The 27,336-nt window shown below is 44.7% G+C and overlaps 1 protein-coding gene across 4 annotated transcripts in view; it reads left to right on the forward strand.

The window, feature by feature from the left end:
* The window catches only part of grm8a (glutamate receptor, metabotropic 8a), a 229,397-nt gene that overhangs the window by 192,019 nt on the left and 10,042 nt on the right, over positions 1-27,336 (forward strand). For all 4 annotated transcript variants that reach the window (XR_013467499.1, XR_013467500.1, XM_078101852.1 and 1 more), the window contains exon 14: positions 4,349-4,431. Coding sequence is in view for 2 of the 4 variants with exons in the window: in XM_078101852.1 (XP_077957978.1) it covers positions 4,349-4,431 (83 nt within the window). In the remaining 2 variants the exon portion in view is untranslated. Of the gene's footprint in view, positions 1-4,348; positions 4,432-27,336 lie in introns of those variants that run through there.

The following is a 27,336-nucleotide window of genomic DNA, read 5'->3' on the forward strand; positions in this document are numbered from 1 at the left end:
TTGGTTCAAGCTGGGAGCTGTCCTTAGCGTTTACAGCCTTGGTCCTCGCTACTCAAATTTAACTCATGTGCTGGTGCACTAGTGGCATGGCCGTAAACGTATCATTTTACCTAACAGTTCCATATAACCTGGTTTTGAACTTGTGTGAGGCTACAGCAGCTATTTCAAAAACGTTTTTTATGAGATTCGGGAGTTCGGGAAAGACGCCCGGTTTGCAGGATTGTCTTGCTTTTAATGATCCCCAGTGAAGATGTAAAGAATTGATTTGGCCACAACCGTGGACTAAGAGGCATCTCCATGTGTTTACAGCTTCCAGGGTCTCCCCCTCCACACAGCTGCTGAAAACATCAATGGGAATAGCAACACACGCTCTCAACATAAGATGTGCCAGTCTCACACAGATAAGAGCTGTCAGTAATAAAACACCACTGTATTGATTGGTAAGAGGGTTAGAATGATCTTTTCATAAATTATTGTCTTTCAAGATGTATTTTCTATGTCAGCCTCTTTTAACACAGGGGAGAGGTCTAATGAAAAAAAAGGACATCTAAGACTTCATCTTTCTGTTAATGGTATAAATTAACAGGATTGAGGGGCAGTTCGTTTTTTTGTATTTTTATTTGTTCATAAGATGTCTGAAAATATGAAGAAAGTCCATAAATCTGAAACGGTTCAATATTTCAGTGATAAAAAATTAAAAAGTAACTTGTACACTCTCCGCAGTGCAGATCTCCACCAGGCGTGTCTGCTACGACCACGGCTGTATTGAGTGATGAAAAGCATTGTCAAACTGACTTCTTTCATAATCAAAGAGAACTTGTGCTCAACGCGTTTGTTAACATCTTAATGCATTCGTGCTAAAAATCAACGGTAACTTGTCGCCCACCAGTAGCGAAGTGATAACTGTGTTAACCAGTTACATAAACACAAAAGATCTTCTGAGGAAATGGGGGTCGTCGTGGCGCAGGGGGTAGAGCGAGGGTGGTTCGAGTCCCGGCTGCCCTGAGCGAGACACCTAACCCTTAATTGCTCCCTGGGCAAAATGTAAAAGCCATGGGTTTAAAGTGTAATGTAAGTCGCTTTGGATAAAAGCGTCTGCTAAATGACCTGTAATGTAATAATAATGTAATTTAGTAGTAGTCCTTGAGCATGCAGCCATGACTTGCCTCCCAATATATTTGTCAGTTTGCTGCAGCAGAACGCATGCATGGCTCTCTGAAAAGAGACATGCATGCACATGAACAAACACGTGAGCTCTCCTGAAATCACGATATGATCAAGCTGTGCAAACGGAGGCTTTGTTTGCCAAGATCACCGTGACAACCGGGAAATCAGTCTTTCTATTTAGTTTGACATTTGGGAGAGTTTTTACTAAATAAGTTGTCTGCCTTTTAAACAAAGTTGGATACCTTCTCTCGCATTTGATGTGATGCAGAAGGATGAAATAAAATGGAGAAAAGTTGAAATCTTGCTCGTGTCGCTTTATGAAAGAATTTGAACTATTTGGCTTTAACATTTTTGTGTTAAAGGGAAAATGTAAAATTTGCTTTTCAAAGCTGTGAAACAGCAAGAAAGTCAGAGTTGTAAGAAATACAAAAGCCAAAGTGTAACTCCAGCGTGCGCACACGTTCACACAAAATAACGTCATCTATATGCTGAGGCATCAATAACGCACTTTCTTTGGTGCCTTCAGTGAGAAAATGAAAATAATTGGTATTCTTTTAAAATCCTGTCTCACCTGTGGTACAAATAACAACTTTGATATTATCTTTACAAAAAAGTAGGGTAGACTTAGAGTTGAATATCAATCTTCGGACAACACTGCATTTCAGTTTTAGGAATAATTCATGTGATATTTTACAAAAAAAAGGAAACGGTTTTATCCATAAAGAAAAACTGAAAGATAAAAGAATGTTTTGAACATTTTGAATTACAATTGTTCCTCAGAATGGTTATGAAGTGCTCCAAAGTATCAACACCAAAGACGAAACCAGACGACGCACAATTATTTTGTAAGACTAGTAAATATTGTGACAGATAGCAGTTTCTCGCCTTCTTATGTTACAGTAGCCAACTAATATTTCCAAAATAAACTGGTCAACGATGGTCAAAAAGTGCATCAAGTAAGGGGATCAAAGAATGAGGTTTAGAGAGCTGTTTGTTCTGTAAGGAAACCTACAAAAATATCTATAGCTCTCTCTTTTTAATGTATTCTGGCAATGAAACACACTGACGCCCAAACTACAAGAAAATTGTCAGAATCATGTCTCTTTCCCCCCCATTCTCCTCACAGCAAAGATTAGATGGTGGTAAAGATTAAAGCTATTCACAAAGCAGCTTAGTTTTAAGAGCGCAAAGGTGAGAAACTGTTGAATTTTTATCTTTTAAGGCAGTGATTCTCAACTGGTGGGTCGCGGACCCGTTTTTAATGGGTTAGGGTTTGCCTGAGAAAATAAAAATTAGAATTACATTTTTTTTTTTTTTTATTCATCCTGTGATTATATTTTGAAGGGACTTTTTTTAATGCAGCGGAGTGTCGGTTTTTCTTGCCGGCTCGTCCGTCCATGTTTTCAGCAGCGTGTGCCAGGTTTATTTAATTTATTTTGAATTTGTGCAAAAGCTGCTCCTCAAGACCTAGTGTTTGTCATAGATCTGTTAAAGTTAGGTAATTTGTGTCTTTTTCGACTTTTTTGTTTGTGCACGAAAACTGTTTGAAATGTCTAAAGATTCTTAATTGTTATGTATGTTGTAATACCTCGTGTCCTTAAGATACACTTAGGGTTTTTTGGTAATTGACTGTAAAGGGGAATAGTTCCCTCTCTAGCATCGCTACTAGCTGGCTGTTTTGTTTTTTCATTAAACTTGTTTTTGTGTTGGCATACGTATTCTGTCTCCATACTCAGGTTCAAACTGCACCATATTTTCATTAAATAAATTTGAGAAGTGGAGAATGTTCCTCGATTTGCATCGCGGCTTGTAATTAAGGGGTGATGGTGGGTCCCAGAGCCAGACCAGTTGAGAACCACTATTTTAAGGTGTGCGATTTGCACAACCCAATCAGAGCTGGCTCTTTTGAAATGTGAATATCTCTATATGACTGTCAGAGTATCGACACAGCAGCAATCCACTGTTAGCGATGGAGTGATTCAGTGGAATAATGAACACTCTCCCTCTGTATGTTTTACAATTCTTCTGTGTGTGTATGTTTGTTTTAAATACCGGAACAGGCTGCGCTACCCTTTTAGTACATGTTGGTCTACATCTGAGCCTGCCCCATTGGCGGGAGCTCATCCAGCTGTTGGAGCTGATAACACCTCCCGGACCAACAACGCCATCGAGTAGGCATCGTGCTCATCCTCTGGGTAACAATGATCGCTCCGCCTGTAGCCTCGGAGTTCTTTTGCACTGTTAGCACTTACCTGCAAGCTGCTGCCGTCCATGGGAGACTTTTTTTTGTTTTTGTTTTTTTTTCGTTAGAAGGCTCTTTCTGCTGTTAATCTCCTTATCTTGAGGGAAGGAATCTACTGAGTTAGGTTTAGGAAAATATCACGACATGGGTTGAAATAAACCCTGTCCGGCAGGAAGCACCATGCGCTGTTGCCATGTTGAAGGAAATGAATATGCAGTAAATGTTGGATGAAGCAGTTTTCAACTAGCAGCCCAAAATACATAGTATGTACCTGAGAATGAGCCTGATATGTCACCTTTAAAGGCTACACATGTGTCCTTCAAATCCATTCATAAATCCATTGACTTGTTTTCAATATCAAATTTATTTTATTGTTACGGGAAAAATATTCATGATTGAAGGAATCAACAATCCTCCAATGCAAATTTTTAAAACCAAATTTCAGTTTAAAAATGTTGTTTCCAACCTGGATCTTCGGATCAACCACAGCACCATCCTGCAGAACAATGGTTTCACACTTCATTAAAGTTAGCAATTCAGCTTATTTGGGTAAAGCAAACATAATGCAACCAGGGAGAGTGTTGCTGTTTGGACGGACCTACAGATTGAACACAGGCAACCTAGACACTCCAACAAAACACACACCTACACCCTTAAACCGCAGCATCTTAAGCTGTCCTCTCTGTCTCCCAACACGCCAGGAAATGTTTTTCTTCTCAGAGGCAGCCTAAGTGGAGTTGTCCACCGAAGCCAACCCTCTGTAATTAACTGTCACAACGCTTCAAAACGTAACAAATGGACTTTGTGTCAAGGAGGGCCCATTAATTTACTGGCCTCCGCTCGTCGATCCAGAGCCTATTATCTCCATTACGGTAGGGCTTTCATGTCTGGGCATCGCCTCCTGCTGAACCTTGATTCATCTTTCTCTCTTTTGCTCAGATTCCCTGGAACTTGCAGAAAGGCCTTGTGGGGAATGTGGACAACCACGTGCGGACGCTTGCTCCTTCTCAGCCACATAAAAGGTACAAACACTATCCAAACACATGCTGCAAGCTTCTGGACGTACTCACTTCATCTCTTGTAATTGCATGAGAAACAAACGCACGGGTTGTATTGTGATAAAACAAGCTCTGATTCTGGGAACAGAAATATGCAAGTACCAATGCCCTTCACAAGAACACACACACACACACACACAGATATGATGAAATTCTCACACATATACTCCTCTGCACACTCCACAGACTTCTGTTTCCCTTCCAGTCAAACATATTTAAAAACTCATACTGCACTTTCACATTGGCATGACAACCTGAGGGGAGAAATCTTCCATATGTGACACTAATAAGTGCTGCTCGGAAGGAATGGAGAGCCATTTCTCCATGGGGCATAAATAACTAAATAACACGCTCACTATGGGATCCAGAGGATTTGTTATACAGTCCACATTTATTGCTCTTTAGAGGTAGAGCGAGACTGTGAGACTCTGCTGTCGTGGCACGGAGGTCTGCTTGGTCTCTTCTACTGAGACCAATGAACTTTTGATGCTCTTGAATGCATTATCAGCGGCTGGCTGTACTCTGGCTCCGGAAACATTTCCATCGTCTGGAGTAATGTAGGCTTCCAATTAGGGTTTTAAAAAAGGTACTATTGAATTCCGAATCTGTTTTAAAGGGTTAGTACGCACGTGTATGACAAAGATCATACAATACTATACAAAATGTTTAGGTAAAAGAGGCAATTTCAAACTATAGATTTGTTTTTATAAATAAAAGCCCATTACAAGGTACAGAGGGTGTATGACATTTTTACATTTCAAAAGTAAAAATAGTTATTGTGCAGCATTGGACCTGTTTATATATGATATTAATGGCTGTTAAGTATATATATGTATTGGCATGTGTGGGACACTCTCTATACAATAGCATATTCACAATACATCATTATTTTTGCCATCTGTGAGTCATTCATTTTAATGACCTCCCCACCGTTGATGGTAATGAAATATCTCCCAAATCAAAACTAAAAAGACCACCTCGTACCAAGGGAAAATAATCTTTTCAGACTCTCCAAAAGCAACCTGCCAATTATGACAAACCAAAATAAACCAAGGCCGAGGCCCTGGGCTTTACAATAAAACACCTAATAGCCTGTGCAACACCATTGAGAAAACATCTGGCTCATTGACGCTTGCTTGGTCCTTCAGACATTATTTTTTCTCACAATTTAGACTTGCTCCTGCATAAATCAAGCTCGATGTGTTGCATTTCTGTGATTGTGAGTACTATGAGGTGTTAATTGAATTACATGTGGCATGCATTTTTACATCATACTGTATTTGTGACATTCAACATATGCATTTTATTCCAGCACACCTTCAGTTATGAGAGTCACATCTGTGTTCCTGTGTGTAAATTATCAAAATGTTGTACATTATACATCTGCCTATAAGTGTGTGTCGCTTGGTCAAAGCATGTCTGCGATGTGTGTGACTTCCCGTTTAGAGCACTGCAGGAAGCTACGGTGAAGTTTACCGTGAGTACTTTGTCTTTATTCAACTTTCCTAGACACATTTCAAGGTCACATATCGCTGATGATTGGTGGATGGCTACCAATCTTGATTTTGGCGGATTTAATCAGCAACTGTAGAGCCTTACCGTCCTTGGCCGTGCATATTCTTTTCCAATCAGGATGCTTTCTATTGCTCCAAATTTACTTGGAATGGTAATTTGGTCGTCTTAAGTGTCCTTGTTAAACGCACATTTGGCTGTTTATGAACCCTTTCCACTAGGATGGAGATGTGTGATGACCACGGCAGTGTGTTCGGCATCCTTGTCCTCAGGACCGTCAAATCTAGCTGGATTTGTACGGCCGAGACTCTTTCACGCTAAAATTAACAATCAAGTCTTTGGTTTTTACTGACGAACAGCAGTATTTTGTTGTCCAGGTGAAAAAAATATATATTTAGGAGTAACGAAAGCAAAAAAAGTAAACAAAATCATATTTTGCCAATACTCATCCTATCTGATATGAATTTCCTTCTATGGTCAGATGAATGGCAAGATTTAATGAATCTTATCAGATCCTTGATAATCCTTTGGATTACAGCGTTATCGTGCTGCTATGTACCTTTATAATATGGATGGACTAAAACTAAAGCTTATTTTTGACACATCTGATTAATACAAACCAAGGTTATTATAGTTTTGAATTTTTCACTAGTTTCTATTTTTATTTAGTTTTGACTTTTTGTTTTCAATTTCAGTGTAGTTTTGATTAGTTTTTATAGCGGGTTTGCTAGTTTAGTTTAGTTTAGTTTTTTTAGTTTCAGTATTAGTTTTAGTCTTTACCGCAGAATGTAACAAACCAGTCAGGGAAGCTTCATTTTTTGCTTGCAAAACAAAATGCTCAAAATAGGTACAAGCTATAATAAGTAATACAAACTCAACACAACATAGCATTTAAAAAAATGTATTTAGGACAGATGAACAACCATCCCCAAAAGACAACCATGAAATAGTGTCAGTCAGTGTGTTTGTGTCATAAAGCAGAAAAATTCCACTGGACACAACAATATCAACAACAGAACAAAAAATGTAGATATGGGTACAAATATGTAAACAGTCTACACAGGATGCAATAGCCAGTAGACTAAAGACACACGTGAACAGCATGTACTAAACCCATTAATGAGCCACACACGACATTGCTTGGGAGCCGGGAGTCTCAGAGAGCTCCAATAAAAACTCTAGAGCAGCGATTCCCAAAGTGTGGGCCGCGAGAGGTCAGTTACAATTTTTAAAAGTTTGAAATTAATATAAAAATATTTATGATGCGGCACATAAGGTATGTGGAGAAACAAAGCTGTCGTTCTTGCCCAGCACTTCATGAGATTAAAGAGCGAGAGACGGTGTGTCAGGGATATGGGTGGAAGGCAGGACTCAAATGCAGACTTCTCCGAAACAATAGACTTTAATAGTCAAAAGGTCAAAAAAACGCAGGAACCGGGGGCAAAAGCACACAGGCAAGAAACTACGGGCATCCAAGACGAAAGACAAGAACAAGCGTGGCGAAAGACAATGACGCGACAAGTGACAACAGACACACATGGCTTAAATACAAATACACTAGGGAGGTGCAGGTGATTGGACACAGGTGGAAACTATTAGACAATCACAGGGGGTGACATGACAAGGCAGGACGTGAAGTTACCCGGGGACACGAGTGGCAGAAAACTACAAAATATAACATGAAGTGAACCACACCGTGACACGGTGCCCTTTTCTCTACAGTAACTGAACCATCTTAATGGGGAAAATAGGTTATTCTAAAAGCAGCCGAAGATTTAAGGCGTGGATGGCGAAGGGGGCGTCGGGAGCGGACGCACCTCACGGCATCGATCGGACCCTGAAAGCACAGTCTCCACCTTACTGTCAAAAAGTAAATCTGTGTCATCGGATTTTAAAAGAAAAAGGTGATTGAATTTCTAGCACTGAATATTTATGCATTGAAATCATGTATCTGAATGTTTTTCAACGTTAAAATATTCAACTGCAAAAAATTCAATGCAAAAATTCAATGCAAAAACATTCAATGCAAAAAAAATCAATGCAAAAATTCAATGCAAAAAAATTCGAACCGCAACATCCGGGAACCCAAGGAAGAGCAATCGATTCTAGATTCAAGATCGGGAGCGTGCGTCAAGCAAAAGGAGCGAGCGCCCCAATACAACTTCGGCTTGTCGACTATGATGACCGGATTTCAGCCATGTCCATTAATAATGGGGCTTCGTTGAGGGTTTTACCTTTAACTTCATGCCATCAGTGTGGTTTGTGTCTGTGAGATTCAGTAATAGACTGCTGATGCTGGGATGCTTCGACGAGCTATTAGGAGTGATTGGCGGAGTTTTGAAACCAGGAACGCGCTTGTAGAGCGCATATGAGCCGCTGCAGCGTAGTGGGGGGGCAGCGGCTTTAGCGGAGCGTGTGCAGACGCATAACCCCGACAGTACGTGCAGGTTATGCTGTTTATATGCACGACTATATCATGTCTAACGGTGATGGGGCTTCGGTGTGTTTTAACTCTATTATATGCCATCAGTGTGGTTTGTGTCTGTAAGATTCAGTAATAGCTGACATTTGTACATTGGACGTGAAATAAGCGGAAGTTAAACGAGATGACGTTCGGTTGTGGTTGTTTTTTCAAGCTCTCAGTACAATGTCATATATTATATAGTATTGTAGCGTGCCTTAAGTTCATAAATGTATATGGCTCTGATTAATGTTACTGTTACGTAGGCCATTGTTGGGGTACCGCCCCTTCCGGAGAATGTGGGTAGTTTTCGGGGAGCACAGGAAGGGGAAGTTCTGTTCTGACTAAGTTGATGACCGGGTGTGTGAAATGGCGTGGCTGTGGCCGACAACAGACAACAATAAACCCGCGCGATAAGAACCTGGCTCTTTATTTACACGAAACGTTACAACTGGTGTCAGAAGTAAACTTAAGTCTGATTTTGTTAACGTAGTCGACCGCTCAGGCGTGGGCGGACTACTGTTTGGTGGGCGCTTTTTCTGGTGGAGATGGAGCGTTCTTTTGGCAGAGGTTTTTGTGTCAAGAAGGAGGAGGAGGACAATGAGTACGGATATCCTCGTCCTGTTCAAGTGCTGGAAGGACAGCGTTTTTCCGTGGACGGGCTAGGAAGGGGGATGATACGTGAGTTACAGCCACCAACATCCGCTGGGGGTCCTGGCGTAGCGACGGCTAGCGCTGAAGCTAGCTACACGGCGCGCGGGGAATTGCCGCCCGGGAACGTGCATGGACAAAACGTAAACAAAGATGGCGGCGCCCAGGGACAGCGAGTGCCGGTGAGCATAAAAACGCCGAAATATGCGGGGAAGTCTGACTGGGAGGCTTTTCATGCTCAGTTCGAGCTTTTAGCTCGTGCAAACAGCTGGTCAGATGAACAGAAAGCCCTCCAGCTCGCCCTTTGTTTGACGGATGATGCACTGTCTTGTCTGCTGCTTTTGGACCCGAGTGAGAGGGGTAATTATGGAGCCCTGGCTGGTGCTCTAGGGCGCCGGTTTGGACAATGTTTTCGTTCGGAGCTGCTGCGCTCGGAGCTGCATGGACGTCAGAGGCGAACTGGGGAATCCCTGCGCACGTTGGCAAACGACATCGAAGGACTGACACGACGTGCATACGCGCATATGCCTACGCCAGTGCAAACGGAGCTTGCACGTGATCAGTTCGTCAGGGCTCTCTCTCCATCTGATCTGCGGGCTCACACTCAGTTGGCTCGCCCCCAAATCCTGACTGACGCACTGGAGTACGCGCTGGAGAGGGAGATGGTCATGAGCGCTGCACAGCACGATGCTTCCCCAATGGTCAGGGCGGTAGGAGAGACAATGTCGGAGCGGCCGCTGTGGGTGGACGAGGTGACCGAGATGATCAGGGGGTTGGCTATGCCCCCTGCCAGGCGTCAACAAACACAGGCCCCGGTGCGGCCACAACAACAGCTGCGCCTCTGCTGGGGGTGTGGCCAAGCTGGACACATGGTGAGGGATTGCCCAGCCTCGACTAAAGCTCTGGGAAACGGCAAGGGGACGCAGTAGACGGGACGCTGCGTGCCCCCACCCTTAAGTCCCGTTCGTCACTGGTTGTGGCCAGCAGCGCCTCTCAGTACAGCATGGGCCAGGGGCAGAATGTGGCTGTGGTGGGAAGGACTTCCATATCGGACTTCTGCCATATTCCCATTTGCATCAAGGGGGTTTCATGCACCGCCCTAGTGGACACCGGGTCAACGGTCACAGTGGTCCGGCCGGAGGTGGTGCCAGTGGGTACACAGCTGGAGGACACAGCAGTTCAGCTCCGCACAGTAACTGGTGAGCTAGCACCAATGAAAGGGAGAGGGCAGCTGATATTGACTGTGGGGGGACGGAAAATGAGACACACTGTGTGGGTAGCGGAAGTACAAGATGCCTGTATTTTAGGCTTGGACTTTTTGCGGGAGCAGGGCTGTCAAATAGACTTGGGGAAAGCCACACTGAGCTTTATTGATGGGCAGGTGGTGCATATGAGACCGCTGGATTCCCAGCACGCAACTACACACACAGCCGGACCTCACAGGTGCTGTGTGGGGGAAGGAAAACAGACAAAGGCTGCCATGTCGTACCTGTCGGAGCCTCGGCTAGGCCCTGAGCCAGCCACCCGTAGCCTGGACTCGCCGGTCAGGCTGATCCCGTCTGCGGTGGAGGGCTGTGAGAGTCTGCAGGAGAGTGAAGCGAAAAGGATGACAGCTCTGCGCGAGGTCTGGCAGAGAAGTGCCGGGGACTTGGATTCTGAACAGCAGGAGCGACTATGGCAGCTGCTGATAGAGTTCCGTGACTGCTTTTCATGCGACGAGGAGGAGCTGGGACAGACCTCTCTCGTACAGCACACAATTGACACGGGTGACGCGACGCCTATACGGCAGCGCCCACGTCGCCTCCCCCTAGGCCGACAAGACGCAGCGGAGCGGGCTTTGGAGAAAATGCAGCGAGCTGGCATAATAGAGCCCTCTGAGAGCCCCTGGGCATCACCAGTCGTGATGGTGCCGAAGAAAGGAGGTGAGTGGCGCTTCTGTGTGGATTATAGGAGGCTTAATGACGTCACTAAGAAGGACTCCTACCCCCTTCCACGCGTGGATGAATGTCTGGACCTAGTAGCTGGCTCTTCCTGGTTCTCGTCCTTGGACTTGAGGAGCGGCTATTGGCAGGTCCCCCTGGCCGAAGAGGCCCGGCCCAAGACCGCATTCTGCACAGGAAAGGGGCTGTGGCAGTTTAAGGTGCTCTGTTTTGGACTGTGTAATGCGCCTGCCACATTCGAACGCTTGATGGAGAGGGTGTTAGCTGGAGTTCCACACACGGAGTGCCTGGTGTACTTAGATGACATTCTGGCCCATGGCAGCTCATTTGATTCAGCTATGGCAGCACTGCGCCGAGTTATGGAGAGGATCAAAGGGGCTGGACTGAAGCTACACCCGGACAAATGCAGGCTGCTGTGCAGGGAGCTGACCTTTCTGGGGCACCGAATAGGCAGCGAGGGTATCGGCACAGTGGAGGAGAAGGTGCGTGTCATACGCGAGTGGCCCAGCCCGACAGACCAGAGGGGACTAAAAAGTTTTTTGGGTTTAGCTTCCTATTACAGGAAATTCGTGCAGGGATTTTCAGGCATTGCGGCCCCCCTGTACAGGCTCCTGCAGAAGGACCAGCCCTTTGTGTGGGCGGAGGACTGTGAAAGCGCATTCAACACCCTCCAAGAGGCTCTGTCAAGCGCACCCATCCTGGCAGCCCCTGACCCCGAAGTGCCTTTTGTTCTGGACACAGACGCTAGCGGCGATGGAGTGGGGGCAGTCTTATCACAGGCAGGGCCGGAAGGATAGAGGGTTGTGGCCTACTACAGCAAAGCCCTGAATAAAGCTGAGCGGCGGTATTGCGTCACACGTAGGGAGCTGCTTGCTGTCGTCTTTGCCGCACGGCATTTTAAGTACTACTTGTGTGGCCGCCCCTTCACTGTACGCACTGATCATGCCTCACTGCAGTGGCTGATGACATTCCGAGAGCCTGAGGGACAGCTGGCTCGTTGGCTGGAGGAGCTGTAAGGCTACGAGTTCAGCGTGGTTCACCGTGCTGGAGAACGTCATGGCAACGCTGACGCACTGTCCCGTCGACCCTGCAGTGAAGACGACTGCCGGTATTGTGACCGCAGAGAGGTCAGAGAACAGCAGCTGGTTCTGGGGCCAAACAAGCGGGACAGAGAGGAGTGTGAAGAGACTGTCATGGCTTGTAGAGAGCTGCTGGTGGTGGACAATGCTATCTGGGCCGCGGAACAGCAACGAGACCCGGACGTGCAGCCAGTGATGCTGTGGGTGGAGGCGCGGCAGCGGCCGCCCTGGGAGGAGGTTGCCGCTCTCTCCCCATGGACAAAAGGGCTGTGGGCTAAATTTAATTCTTTGCAGCTGGCTGATGGGGTCCTTCAGCGGGCATGGGTAGAACCAGCGTCGGGAGAGAAAAAGTGGCAGACCGTGGTACCCAGAGGGATGCAGGGGGCTGTTCTCGAAGCCATGCATGGCTCTGCAGGCTCCGGTCACTTTGGGGTGACCAAAACACTCCGGCGGGTCCGTCAGGCCTTCTATTGGGGGCGGCTGAGGAGAGACATTGAAGACTTTTGTCGGTGCTGTGATCTCTGCACTGCCCGCAAAGGTCCACCGGGCCAGTCCAGGGCTCAGCTACAGCAGTTTCCGGTGGGGGAGCCCATGCAGCGGCTGGGTGTAGACGTTCTGGGCCCTCTCCCACTCACAGACAGAGGTAATCGCTACATACTCGCTACTGTGGATTATTTCACTAAATGGCCTGAGGCCTATGCCATTAAGGACCAGGAGGCCGAGACCATTGTTGAGGCCCTAGTGGAGGGGATAATCAGTCGGCTGGGGGTGCCAGAGTCAATCCATAGCGATCAGGGGAGAAATTTCGAATCTAAAGTTTTTGCCACGATGTGTACACGTCTGGGCATCACAAAGACCCGTACAACACCGCTCCACCCCCAGAGTGATGGGTTAGTGGAAAGATTTAACCGGACTCTGGGCGAACAGCTATCTATCCTGACTGCCGACCATCAGCGCGATTGGGATATGCATTTGCCCCTGGTTCTGATGGCGTGTCGCACTGCGGTCCATGACTCCACTTCATGTACACCGTCCCTCCTCATGTTGGGCAGAGAGTTGAGAACACCAGCGGAACTGACCTTTGGACGACCCCCGGATGCGCCGCGGGTCCCTGCTGGCCCGGACTACGCCAGGCGGCTGCAGGACCGCTTGGACTCTGCACATGCGTATGCCCGCGGGCGTGCGACAAAAGAGGAATTATGACGTCCGGGCGAAAGGCCGACACTTTGCGGCTGGGGAGCTGGTGTGGACCTACACTCCTAAACGGAAGAAAGGCAGGTGCCCTAAGCTGGATAGCCACTGGGTGGGACCGTGTCTGGTCCTGGAGCGGCTGGGAGAGGTCGTCTACCAGGTGCAGATGCCTGACAGGGGGCGCCGGGTGGCGTTACACCGGGACAGGCTGGCACCATACCGGGGCATCGCCTCCCCTCAGACAGCTGGAGGAGAGGGAGAAACGCCTGGGGTGCCTGTCGTGGCATCACCTAACCGGGAAGTCGTCGCAGGTGGCCTGGGGGACATCGCAAGTGCATGCAGTTTGCCACCTGCGGCTTTGGACCCACCTGACCTGGGACACACAGGGGGGCAACGGGAAAAGTCAACACCCGCGGGCCGACCGAGGAGGAAGCGGCGGACGCCACTAAGGCTTAAAGACTTTGTCCTCGGGGACGAGGACTTAAGAAGGGGGGGGGGTAATGTAGCGTGCCTTAAGTTCATAAATGTATATGGCTCTGATTAATGTTACTGTTACGTAGGCCATTGTTGGGGTACCGCCCCTTCCGGGGAATGTGGGTAGTTTTCGGGGAGCACAGGAAGGGGAAGTTCTGTTCTGACTAAGTTGATGACCGGGTGTGTGAAATGGCGTGGCTGTGGCCGACAACAGACAACAATAAACCCGCGCGATAAGAACCTGGCTCTTTATTTACACGAAACGTTACAGTATCATAAAAAACCCACCAAAACACGAACATATCAGACACATACACATTATAGTGTGACAAAGGTTTATTGTCCCATACGACCTTACAGCAGAGATTGTGATCTGTCACTGAATTTTAATAAAGTTCCTAAAAGTAAAGACAGTTGAGTAGAAGTTGTGATACTAGTTTGACTTTATCAAACCCCATCACTGTTGGACATGCAATGATCGTGCATGTAAACAGCATAACCTGCACGTACTGTCGGGGTTATGGGTCTGCACACGCTCCGCTAAAGCCGCTGCCCCCCCCCACTACGCTGCAGCAGCTCATATGCGCTCTACCAGCGCGTTCCTGGTTTCAAAACTCCGCCAATCACTCCTAATACCTCGTCGAAGCATCCCAGCATCAGCAGTCTATTACTGAATCTCACAGACACAAACCACACTGATGGCATGAAGTTAAAGTTAAAACCCTCAACGAAGCCCCATTATTAATGGACATGGCTGAAATCCGGTCATCATAGTCAACAAGCTGAAGTTGTATTGGGGCGCTCGCTCCTTTTGCTTGACGCACGCTCCCGATCTTGAATCTAGAATCGGATGCTCTTCCTTGGGTTCCCGGATGTTGCGGTTTTTTTGCATTGAATTTTTTTGCATTGATTTTTTGCATTGAATTTTTTGCGTTTGAATTTTTTGCGAAATGTTTGTTGAACATTTTAACGTTGAAAAACATTCAGATACATGATTTCAATGCATAAATATTCAGTGCTAGATATTCAATCACATTTTTGTTTCAAAATCCGATGACACAGATTTACTTCCATACCATCGCGTAGAAAACTCCTTCCAGCGCGAGCAGAGATTCTCCTCGCGAGCAACGCAGTTCACGTTTCGCAAGCGAGCAAATACCTCGCGGAGACTACCTTTTGCTCGCGCGAGACAACAACTTTTGCTTGGAAAAGGAACCGCTGTTCTATAGCATTGACAAAGACGAAAACTAAAGACATTTTTTATATAATTCTATTTTATTTGAGTTAGTTTTGTAAAGACACGATACAGTTTGTTAGTTATCGTTTTTTTTTATAAAGGCTCGTTTTTATTTTTAATTTCAGTTAACGAAAAAAAAAAGTCACACCTCGTTTTTGTTTTTTCGTTAGTTTAAGTAATAACTAAAATAATTTTAGTAATAACCTTGATACAAACATGAGAACACTTGATCTACATACAAACTTTTTTATATTAGTATTATTATTTTTATAAGATAAAAAGGGCAGGAGTATGGAATATTTGTTAACAAATAAAACCTAAACCACTGATATTAGTTTAACACAGTAATTGCATTGTGTACAAAAGGAATACACCCAGCCAGTAGACGAACGTTAAGACATTTGGAGGGAAATAAAATGTTTTGTTAAAATAGTTGGGATAATAATACTGAAGAGCTTTTGAACACTTTTCACTTTCAGTGGTATTTTAGGTTAGCTTCAGAATGTTCTCAGCCAGTTTGAGTCAAATATTATATTATTACACCCCTCAGTGCTGTCTGCACACGATTCTCCATCTATGTAACTACCTCCATCTCTCAAATAGAATCCCTCCACTCTCTTCCTGTTGTATTATACAGAGGAATTACATCAAATAACTCTATTTTATTGCTGAGTAGCAGACAGGTTTGGATCTGTGTTGGATGATTTGGAACTGGATATATCAGATAATCCTCTATGAATATGAATTAGTCTACCTACTGTTTCTAAGGAACAAGGATTCTTTAATGTGGGTCTTGCACTCCGTGGAGTGATGACATCTCTGCTTTCTTTCCCGCTCTTCCCCAACTGTGCTCTGCCTCACTTGCATCTCCTTTTACTTTCTCTCACTGAGTTATTTAACTCTCTGATGTTTCTCGATCTGCGGGGTCATCCGAGGACAGAGGTAAGATGGTGGGGGGGGGGGCGCAGATGGAGAGGAGAGAAAGAGTCATCAGAGAGTAAGGAAGCATAAGAAAAGCGATCATGCTAACTATCCGTCACCTTTAGCCCCCAAAGGCCGTTCTTAGCATCCATTCTTTTCACTTGGTTGGGGATGTGTGCTCATTACGTCTGTGCTTAATGTGTAAATGTGCCTCAATGCACACATGTATAATTCAAGCGTAACTGCGTCTTAAAATGTGTGTGCGTGCATGTGTCTATGCAGCTCTTTCTATCCAGCCACCAGTCGTAATACATGAGATGCGATGATTGACATCTCTGGTTAAGGAGGTGTGGATCATAGAGCCACTGTTATCAAATAAATTCAAACCATATTTGAAGAACATAATTAGATTTCTTAAGTAAAAAAGAGGGCAAAAGCTTGATATACTTTTATTACATTGAGTCTCACTACCGGTATTTTCTATCCGCTGCATTAGCAACAAATGGCACATTGGCTTAGCATGTGGGTGTTTCTGTTTGATTCGTGACAAATCGAGATGCTCCCATTCAAGCATGAGGGCTAAACGGCTACTGCGGCCAAATGACGAAAGACTGGCGGTGATATGAATGAGCGAGGTGGGAGAGAATCAAATGTGGCTGCTCCCTACTTCTCTCTCTCTCTCTCTCTCTCTTTTGAACGCCATGCTTTTTGGGATAAGTGCTGCAAAGAGATTTCTTTTTGTTTTTTGGTTCTTTCTGTTTCTCACCTTTGCCTTTTTTTTCAATTTATAATGTGTCAGTCTTCCTTGTTCATTCCCTACCTCTCTGTCCGCTGGTCTCACAGCCCTCCTAAACCTCTGTTCTCCCCTGTCCTCCTCCTCCTCCTCTTCCTCCGCCTTCCTCTCCTTCTGTGTCCCCAACCCCGCCAGAATACCGAGACCTTCTGTCTGCAACACACACACACACACACACACACACACACACACACACACACACACACACACACACACACACACACACACACACACACACACACTGCATGCAGGCTCAAACACACAGCGTCACATGAATTCATGCAAGCCGACAGCAAGACACCACACACACACACACACACACACACACACACACACACACACACACACACACATATATGTCTGCAGGGTTGCACGTGCAAACAGAATCCTATGTAACTGCTGCAGGGCGACACACACATTCACCCAGACGACCTCTCTCCACATCCATGTGATTACGCACACACACACACCGTTGCAGAGACGAAATACATACAGTACACATACTAGTATGCTAGAAAATACTGACACAGTTGGGTATTTAGAGAACTCAAATCAAATGCACAAATAGACAACTTGTTGAGCAGCACTCACGGCCGCTAGCTCCTCTGTAAAAATATTTTCCCAGCGTGGACAAAACACTAGATTTCCACCTCTGAGAGCTCGCTAACTCCACTTTCTGCTCGCTGGTAGGTAAGTACTGTATGGTATATGGAAATATCCTGGTATTGTTTATGATAGCGTCTTCATGTGGTGTTTTTTCAGGTGTAGACAGCGTGAGTCCATCCATCTGATTGTTGGTCACGCGTAAACAAGTGAGAAGGACAGAGGCCTCAGTTGATTGGGTGAGAACGTGCATAGCCACGATGTTTTTGTGAGATTGCTTGTGGACGTGCAAGGATGGAATTTGTTCGGAAAGTGTGCGGATTTTGGCATTGAACAAGACAGCTGACAATTGTTTGGTTTTTCGGGGGAGAATTAGCTGTCAGCCTAGAACGTCGGCTTGAAAAAAAACAGTTTCCCCGCTGCCGGGATCTCACCTGTGTCTTCCTTTTAATTTGGTTTACAAAACTGCCTCTACATTCCACTTAGCTCTTCATTATTTCTTTTTTCATCGCTTTTCCATCAGGACCATTTTAGGGCCAAAGGGATGTTGAAAAGGGCCCAGTGGCCCTGAACCTTGCTTACTTTTGCATTTGATGAGTTTTCTGTTCTCGATAGCTCCGTCCTCTCCCCACATGCCCCTACGTCCCAACTTCATTTAGTATGATTCCCTGTCTCCTCAAGTCGTTTAATCTCTTCCTACCCCTAAATAGGCCGTGTGTCGTAGGAGGCTTTCACTCCTTTAGCTCAGTACATTTGGTCTGTCGCGATGGTAAAAGGGTGTGGAGTGTTGTGTTTAAACAAGCCTGAGAAGATAACACAAAGTGGGCGTATAATGAAATAACGGATCCCTGGGATGATTACATTTATTACTATTTAGGATCGCAACTGGAGACAACATGTTTTATCTCCAACATAGTGTACGTTGCCCCCAATCTGCCTCCCCTCCTTACTTTTCTCCCTTAGCGTCTCCTGACCTTTAACTTTTCTCCTCTTTTCTGCCCCAAAAAGTCCATCGTAGTCTCAGAAATGAGCTTCTAACTTTCATATGTGTGACTTCCTTGCCTCAAAAGGTTAACGTCAGTGGCTCATCATGTTTTTTCTCTCTATTTTCACTATAAAAAGAAATAAAAAAAAGAAATAATATCCACACCTACACTGTCTCTTCACTGTGGCTGCAGGGCTGTGTTAGCATTCTGGTGAGGTGCTTCCAATAAATGTCAACCTAGCTGAAGATTGAGAGAAATAAATGGATGGGTTAATTTTCTCATGCCACTGACTGACTACCCGCCCTTTACCCGTCTGGTTCCAAACGTTATGCTTCAGATTGATTCCCTGCTTCATTGCTATCCTGCGCCTGCCGATTTGCAATTGCGTTTAAGTTAACACAAGAGTTTGTGTCCAGACAGATGGTGCAAGGCTGATGGAGAGAAAAACGACCTTTCAGTAAAGGGACGCGTGTGTGTGTGTGATAGGGAGACACTGTTATACAGCCAGTTGAGCTTACAGTGTGTGTGTGTGTGTCCGAGCACATGTTTACCGGCGTCCTCACACGGGTCAAGCCCTTGTAATGTTCACTACTCACATTCGATAAAAGCGAAAGTGGACTTTGTGAAAGAATTTGAGTGCCACCTGATTTTACAAGTGAAAAAGAAAACAATGGCAGGAGGAAAGGGCAGAGGCATTTCTTCCCTTTCCTCCCACTCCTGCATGAAATGTTCAGTTGTGTTTACATCTCCAAGAATATGACAAATACATTTAGTGGCAAAAAAAAATAGTCCTACATTCAAAAACAAAATCAACCCTGTTATTTGAATATTTATAATACAATAGTCTTACATTAGCGGCTCACTGAATGGAGGAATGTACAGATGCCTTCTGCAAAGTGAATTTGTGGTCCAAGAGTTTTAGAGTGACATTTAAAATCATGAAGTTTTGGATACAATGAAAAGAGTTGATTAATGTTTTTCATCCAGGTTTATTTTCCAACCAATGAAACCAAAATGTGAAATAATTTATTAAATTACAGCAAAAATGTCAAACGATTTGTACACCGAAGGTAAAGGAGTAATTCAATTATAATGAAGGGTTGATTCTGGTCCATTTTGTGGTGCGAAGGCCTCAGGGGGAACCAGCAGTCCATCAGAGTCAGACAGAAAGGGAAAGATTGCAATAAACCTTTTCAGCGTTTTTGGAAATTTTAAAGAATTGCCATGATGACTTTCACAGTTTTCGATTATCATAATAATTATATTCCCTTATTATAATTCCAAACAGTACATCGGTTCACCATGGCTGCCATCCTTAACACCAACATGAGATAATTAACTTTCCAACCACAAGCTGTTGTTATTTTCAGATTAACAGCACTGTTCATCTTAACACCTGATATTATTTGACATACTTGTACCTCCCATGATATATTTGATTCATTAGCTAATGCTTGAAAACTGGTGACTAGAAAGAAGTTATCCCATGAGTTCACCTCCCAAAAGTGCCTTAATCTATAGACCCAGAACAAAAATGTCACCAAAATGAAACGCTTTGTATCTGAATTGATCACATGCTCAACATCAACGACATAAACTACTGAAGAGAGGTGGATATAGTCAAGTTGACACAACTTGTTAGTTTGTTCAGGACCCTTTTGAGACCTTCAGTTTGTCACTTGGCTGTCTCCATCTTGTTAGTTTTAATCAATGATAATACAAGCTGTGTAAGTACCCTTAGCATACCAATCTCTAAAGAAGCTTCTTTAGCAACAGGGATGATAATTGAGATGCTAATGTTTTTATGGCTTTTGATAACTTTTACTTAACTAACTTTAACAATAACCACTGGAAGTGACATGGTAGCAATTTGTTAAGTTAGGCCACTCTGGCTCTTGTATTGAGAAACATGCTAGTTGAGGGAAGATGCAGGTCTGTCATCTCATCGAGAGAAATGCATATGAATCATTATTAATATACTATAATTGTACGTATAATTGTCTATAGCAAGTTGTAAATCGGCTTATTTGATGACATTGCACTTCCTTGTTCTTCTGGGTTTGTATCATGGGAGAAATTCACTTATTGAAAGTCGCTTTGGATAAAAGCGTCAGCTAAACGACATGTAATGTAATGGATATGCATTCAAAAATCCTTTTCAATTCCAACCAACACTCTGGAGCCGTAGGACCAGACATTAATCCATACTGCTATAAGGTTAATTAAGGAAATCAAGTGTTATCCAAAGTGATGGGTTGAAGATGGGAAAAAATTGTGACACCAGCTAAATCTGAGCATTCACATACAAAACAAAAAAAAATCCCAATCAGACGTGAATCTCAAAAGAAATTTGTACATCGATGTAGAACAATAAAGGACAACCTCTAGCATATTTTCTCCCTGCACTAAAAACAACATATTTGAGAGCATTGGTTATATATTCCCTTCAAATATGCACATATAAAAATAATTCCCCCCCATTCGATGAAATCATTTGAAAAGAGAGGCGGATAGTCCTTAATCTATTGGATGAAAACAAAGCGTATATCTGCCCTGAGGTCTAACTGAGTCGTGTACTTAGTTTTGCAACAATGGCATCCATTCATCTAAAAAAATGTGTTTGAATTATACAGAAGAGAGGAATGTTCAAAAGAGAATCTGTGAGAGTGAACAAGGGGGCGAGGGAGACACTTTACAAGCTACCGTCTTTCTCATGCTGGAATGCGAGCATGTTCGCCCTGCGTTACCATAGTAACAGCAACCCATTAGGTGGCAGGAGAGTGAACGAATGAACGGGCGGGCGTGTGGATGGAGAAGAGAAGGGGAGCGAAGAGGAGAGGCAGGGAGTTTGGAGGAGGTGGGGATGGAATCACACAAAGAGAGAAGTTGGGGAAAACAAACAAGAAGAGAATGGAGCTCTTAGAAGGAAAGGAGCGAAGGAAGCAGGAGATGCAGGTGAGAAGTAGGTTGTAGTACTAAAAATGAGAGAGAAGCATTTCCTGAATTTAACTTTTGGTGGGATGCGTTTGTTTCGCTGTAGCTTATCATCAATCATGGCTCATGAATCTTGACTGAAGTAACACAATTGTTGTGAGGATGGAATTAGAGCTGTGGGAATGTTGAATTTACCATATGTGACCTATTGCTGTTTTTTCTAATCTATCACAATCCTCCCTTTCCCCATGTGCTCATCATGTGTTCGCATGGCGCACTGTTACTAACACACACTAGGAGGCAAAGGGACAATCAAACTGGCAGGGAGCGACACCACGGACAAACAATCAAAGGAGATACAAAAAGAGTGGATCTCACGAGCGGAGACAAAAGGGGGGAAAAGAATGATGAAAGAATGTGGGTGATAAGAGATCGCGAGTGGAGGCGAGAGACGCAAAGAGTGAAAACAGATAATTGGAGGGAAGAGAGGACAGGATGATGCAAAGCCAAAAAAAAGAGGCCTGTGCGGCGGAACGGAGCGGATATGACAGCAGAGTCTCTCGTGACGGCTGCAGAGCAGAAATGGGTTTTTCGGATCCCGCCCGTGCACTCCGGCAATTTGCATGCCTCTACGCCACCTACACGCGGCACAGGGGGGGGGGGGGGGTGAAGAGAGAGCAGTGGGGCACAGGAGAGAAGGGCCCTACTGCAACGCGAGGAGAGGGAGACAATGCCAGAAGAGGAGAGGTGGCGGAGTGAAGTGGAAGGGATGAGAGGAGAGGAAGCGAGGGAAGCGGAATGAACAAAAAAGAAGGCGAGGACGGAGGAAAGGACACAACGTCGTGACGTCCTTCTGCTGCAACACATGCTTTCAGGGTGGATGAGTGGGCGCACAAAGCCCGGGGACCTCGACGAGCAGGGATTGTATACTGCATCCTCACGACGTTCGGCTCAGGTTATGGGGTGGGAAAGTTTGGTTTAATTTAATCCCCTACACATCTCCTGTTCTCAGCGAGCAAAGGAGCCAAAGAGTGCAGACGGCCTATGAGTGTATCCTTTCTAGGTTGATGTCGAATGAGAAAAAGTAGAGGTATTAAATTTCCTTTTGGACCGTTGCAAATCCAAATAACCTGAACTAAAAAAGAAAGGTACAAGAGAATTGGAGACTGACAGAAACGACAAGCAAAGCGCCAAATAATGTCAGCGACTTGTATTATTAAGGTGTAAATATGTAAATGTGATCCCCGGGGCACGAAACCTTATCTGCCTCTGAACAAAGCTGACGACCACACACCGCCGCGTTCTGCTGTGATGAAGCCGTATCGCTGCCGCGCCACACTCAACAGTCATCCCAAACGAGACGCCGCCAAGACAAAAAAAAGGCATCGGCGGCATCTCTTATTTTAGGGCCTTTTCTTACGTAATTGTCGGCATCCGTGCGTAACAATGTGATCTTACACTTTGTCCCTTGAAGTGTGCCAGAGAAACGACGCTAAGGGTTTGGTAATTAGATGAAGTGCTCTCACGTTGGCTCTGTCTCTCCCTCGCCCTGCTTTGCATGTGCTCCCCCCCCCCTCTCTCTCTCTTTCTCTCTCTCTCTCTCTCTCTCTCCTTCTCAATCACATAACATGACTATCTCTGTGCGCTCGCTGCCTGTTGTCTCCTCCGCCGTTACCCTCTGGCTCCCTCTCATTCCGACAAACTAGGACATGAAAATAAGCCTCCCCCCGTGCCAGGAGAATGCTAAATACAGGGCCTCCTTTCTCAAGCAGTGGCTCTTTAATCAGCTGGCGCTTATCTCTGCCTCGCATCCCTTGTTTCTCTCTCCTTCCAGAATGTAATGGAGGAGGAATCTGTACACCGCCGACGTAGTCTCTTCCTGTCGACACTCCTCCTCCTTCCCCGCGCTCTCCCTCCGTCTCTGTCGCCCCCCTCAACACCTCGCTTATTCCCTGCCGCGCTGTACCGTTTCCTGGTGCGTTCCCCTCTGCCTAGCTCCCCCTTTCCTCTTCTCTCCAACCCCCTTTGCCAACCAATTTCTGCATTCCCTCTCCCTTTTTTTTTTTTTTCCGGCACTTTTCCCTCTTCCATCTCAACCCCTGCAATTGTCGCGGTTGGTGTAGATATGAGATCATTTTTCAAGGGAATATGGCAGAGGTCTTGTGAGCATGACCGAGCCTTACATTGGTGAAATTGAAGTCTTGGGGGGGTGGGGGGGGTGGGAAATGATGTTGATCTGTAAATTGTTTATCAGAGTGCGTGTACAGTATCTCCACGTCACTTGTTTGACCTCATTTTGTAAAGACGTTTCTAACGTGTACACGCTGGAAAAGAGAGCGGGACTTGAATCCAAAGCACCACCTCGTCATAACTACCCACATTCTCCTCCTCTTCCTCGCATTACTTCTTCCTTCCTTCCCTTCCAAAGTTATTTCATAATCTTTGTTGCGTCCCTACCTTTTGTTCCTGAACGTGCGCCGTTGCATACGTTTCCACAGCAATGTCCATTATTGTGTTTGTCTGTGATATTTATGTGGTGACTAATGAACCCCAGTTGAATGTATTCAGGCCAGAAGCCTGTTGACTCCACAATGCTCGGTGTGAACTATAAGGCCGTTTTCTTTGCTAATGCCTGTGTATTCCCACCCTTTGTTGCCCAGTGGTTTCCTGTTACTTTTCTTTCACCCTCTCCTTCTTTCTCTTCAGTATTTTCCTTCTTTGTAAACATAAATGTTGACCTTTCGGTCTCCACGGCTCTGCAGTCTTTCCTACTGATTTGATCTCCTGTGTTTTGTGCCTTTTAAAAACAGGGACTAGACTCTGGTGGTTTCAACAACTGAAACCAATCACGGGGCTGTGTGATAAAAGTGACATGTATGAACAGGGGCAGACTGGGAAAAAAAAAAAGTCGCCCGGGAGTTACTGTCATATCGCCCCACTCAACACACGACGCATCAACCAGTCAGTGCCCTACTTCGAAAAATACCCGTGCACTTAATGTTATTTTGGATGAGGACATACGGTGGAATGTGAACATCAGTGGTAATTAAATATTTGGATACACCTTCATAATCCCAATCAGCGGGCCATACATAATTTACCGCAGGCCGGACTCCTAAAATAAATTTAAAAAAACACTAAATAATTATAACGAGTTCTGTGAAGCACAGGATATAGTTGGGTCCGGCGATGTCAGAGGGAGGGCCGGGTTGTGATGGTGCGTGTAATTGGGCGTAATCTGCATTTTGGTTAACATGGTAACGGGAGAACATCAGCATATCTATGTGGGGACTTTTGTAATAGTAAGGAAGAGAAAACGGGTTAAAACCGACGTGTTGTGCTGATGGCCGTGGAGCAGGTTTGACACTGAAGTATCCTTTTTGAACGAAACCTTCAGCAATACAAAGATGCCTCATCTTCAGCCTCCGCTTGTATGTCCATCATTATTTATGACAGACATGGGGAAGTTAAGGACTTAATGATGCTCAAACAACAATTTATTTGGTTGTCTCCGATACAGGACATAATTAATGCTTCCAAATGCAGTGACGTGCAGAGTGACAGTCAATCAATCGCTGCCATAAAACTATTTTTAACGTTTTCCTCACGCAGGATGACAGCCCTCCAAAAAGTCCTCCATTTAAAGATCATGTTTACAGAATAAAGATAAGGAATCCTATTTAACAAGGCTGGGGCCTTAAAAACAGCGGCACGATCCCTTGCTGACCCCCCCCCCTTCTCAATCTGTCCTACTGCCTATTTAAACTTTACAGCATATTAATCTTACATTTTGTAGGATTATTTGGGTCCCTCTCATTGTCGTTCAGCTTTTCGGCTTGTCCGTCCGTCCCTTCTCATGGCTGACTGTCCATGCATTTTTTTTTTCTTCAAATTTGGCATGAAGACGTACTAAAGGTTGAATTGCTCAGAATTTGGATGTCAAGGGTCAAGGCCCAAACTATGATTATAATGCAGATTTATGAGTTATTATAAGTAACTACATTCTAACAGGATAGAATGTTGAAGCGGTGACATTTTGGATAGACCGGGATGCAAACCGCAGTGCAGACCGTTTGCCGAAGGCGCACAACAAAAAGCAATAATTCTAGTTTGCCGTATTGTTGTTTTCCCCATTCTCATCACATTTTCTCTCACCTGAAGGCCACGGACCATAACTATGAGACGTAACGGGTCAAACTCATGTAAAACACTAGCCCTCCCACTCTCACTCCACCCCCGCAAACCTTTTATTGCCCCCATCTTTCTCCCACTGGGGTCAAACTTTACACCGCCGCTACCAAAGAGGATCAGACCGGCAGCCACTAACACGTAAAGGGTCAAGCCCTCACTTTCTTCTCATTTTCCTTTTTTGTGACTCTGCGTTCGTCTTCTCTGTGTTATCCTTATCATAATGGAAGGATTAAATTATGTATTAGGCTGAGCCGTATTGCAAATGTTCGGGGGATGTTACGGAGTGGCTTAAACATTGGCACCGCGAATGAATGTTTTAAAAAGGGTAAAAGGGTTTTCGGAAATCCCACCGACACTCTGCCAGTTTGGGAGCGCCGATAAGTTCAGAGGGGCGGGAGACAATTAAACCTGAGGATTGGATCCGTGCAGCCGAGGCAGATGGGGAAACGAGAAACTGAGCAGGACTGCGTGATAGACGTTGCCGCCGGACTGAGACACGCCAACATATTGGGAAAGGCAGACGAGGAGACGGATTGACAGTTTCAACAGGTTTCCTCTACACCTGGTAATGCATTAAAAAGGCATCTCATATCCTGAGGTGAGTTAGCTGGATTATATTTGCCCATGAGGTCCAATTATCAGCCTGCCATAAACACAGAACTCTCAGTTGTCCCACAGAACACAGGTGCCACTCTGTCCTGTATAACTGTTATTATTTAATAATTATGCGCACCATAAATGTTTAACAAGCAGCGATGTACATATCCATGACACCTGCTTGGTTTTTCTGTGCTAGGTGGTTGTTCTCACAAAGATTTCCAATTAATTTCTCTAAATTGGTTAATGCGTCCCAATTCCTCTTTCAAATTCCCTAAATGCATACGAGCCCTAAATTAATAAGCTTTCCTACAAAAAACAGGAGGCTGTACACGTATGCAGCGGTGCTGTGGAGCTTAATCCTAAAATTAGCATGCATGACATAGTCGCAGTGACAATGCTGCGATGCAGAAGTCAAGTAACAGACTGAAACTTTAACTTGATAATAGCATTAGATGAAAAATAGAGGTTGATATTTTTCATTCTTCAGGGAAGATGAATGTATGACTGAATTCAATGGTAGCCCGTTAATTAAGTGCTGAGAAATGAAAACCTCATTGGTGGAAAGTCACCAAGTCAGTAGGATTCATTCTCTCGGGATCATGATTACTTGTAGACGGAGCAGCGTCGCGCTATGTTTAAAAAAAAAAAAGATTTCTGAGCAGTCATGGACGAGTTGATGCAGCTGTGGATCAATATTGTAAGAAGCGCTGATGAAGAACCATTAAAATACATTAAAAAAGGTGTTGCAGAATTTTTCCCGTGAGTGTAGTAGGTTTGCGTCAGTAAAATCTTATTAATAGGGTGTAAAAGGTAATCTCCTCTTTTTGTACTGGTGTCTCCTGATGATTGAGGAAACAAAAGACCGGCAGACAAAAAAGAAAATTCCCCGTGGAGCCAGAGATGTGCAATAAAAGAAAAGATGGCACATATTTCCTAGCTACCACGACAGATTGTTTTTTTTATTCCAGAACAGCGAGTTACCTTGTCTTGCTTAATTCGCTATTGTATTGGATTCAAAAGAGCTGACCTCTGCCTGAGGGAATTGATACCTTCGTTTTTGAAAATAACACAAGAGATGTAAAGGTTTGATCCCATTGTTCATTTAGCACATTAATGATGATGATGTGAAATTAGATTTTTTTAACAGTCTTTTATCAGTCATGCCCGAAAAGAAAAGTTCACAAATTACATCAGTGTCTTTGAGCATAAAAAAACCACTACTGTGATTCATGGAACCTTCATAGAATCATTAACCATCATAGTAATAGTTATATTGTTTTAAAGATTTCAGTTTTA

This window comes from Gasterosteus aculeatus, chromosome 4, assembly GCF_964276395.1.
Source record: "Gasterosteus aculeatus chromosome 4, fGasAcu3.hap1.1, whole genome shotgun sequence".
NCBI lineage: Eukaryota > Metazoa > Chordata > Actinopteri > Perciformes > Gasterosteidae > Gasterosteus > Gasterosteus aculeatus.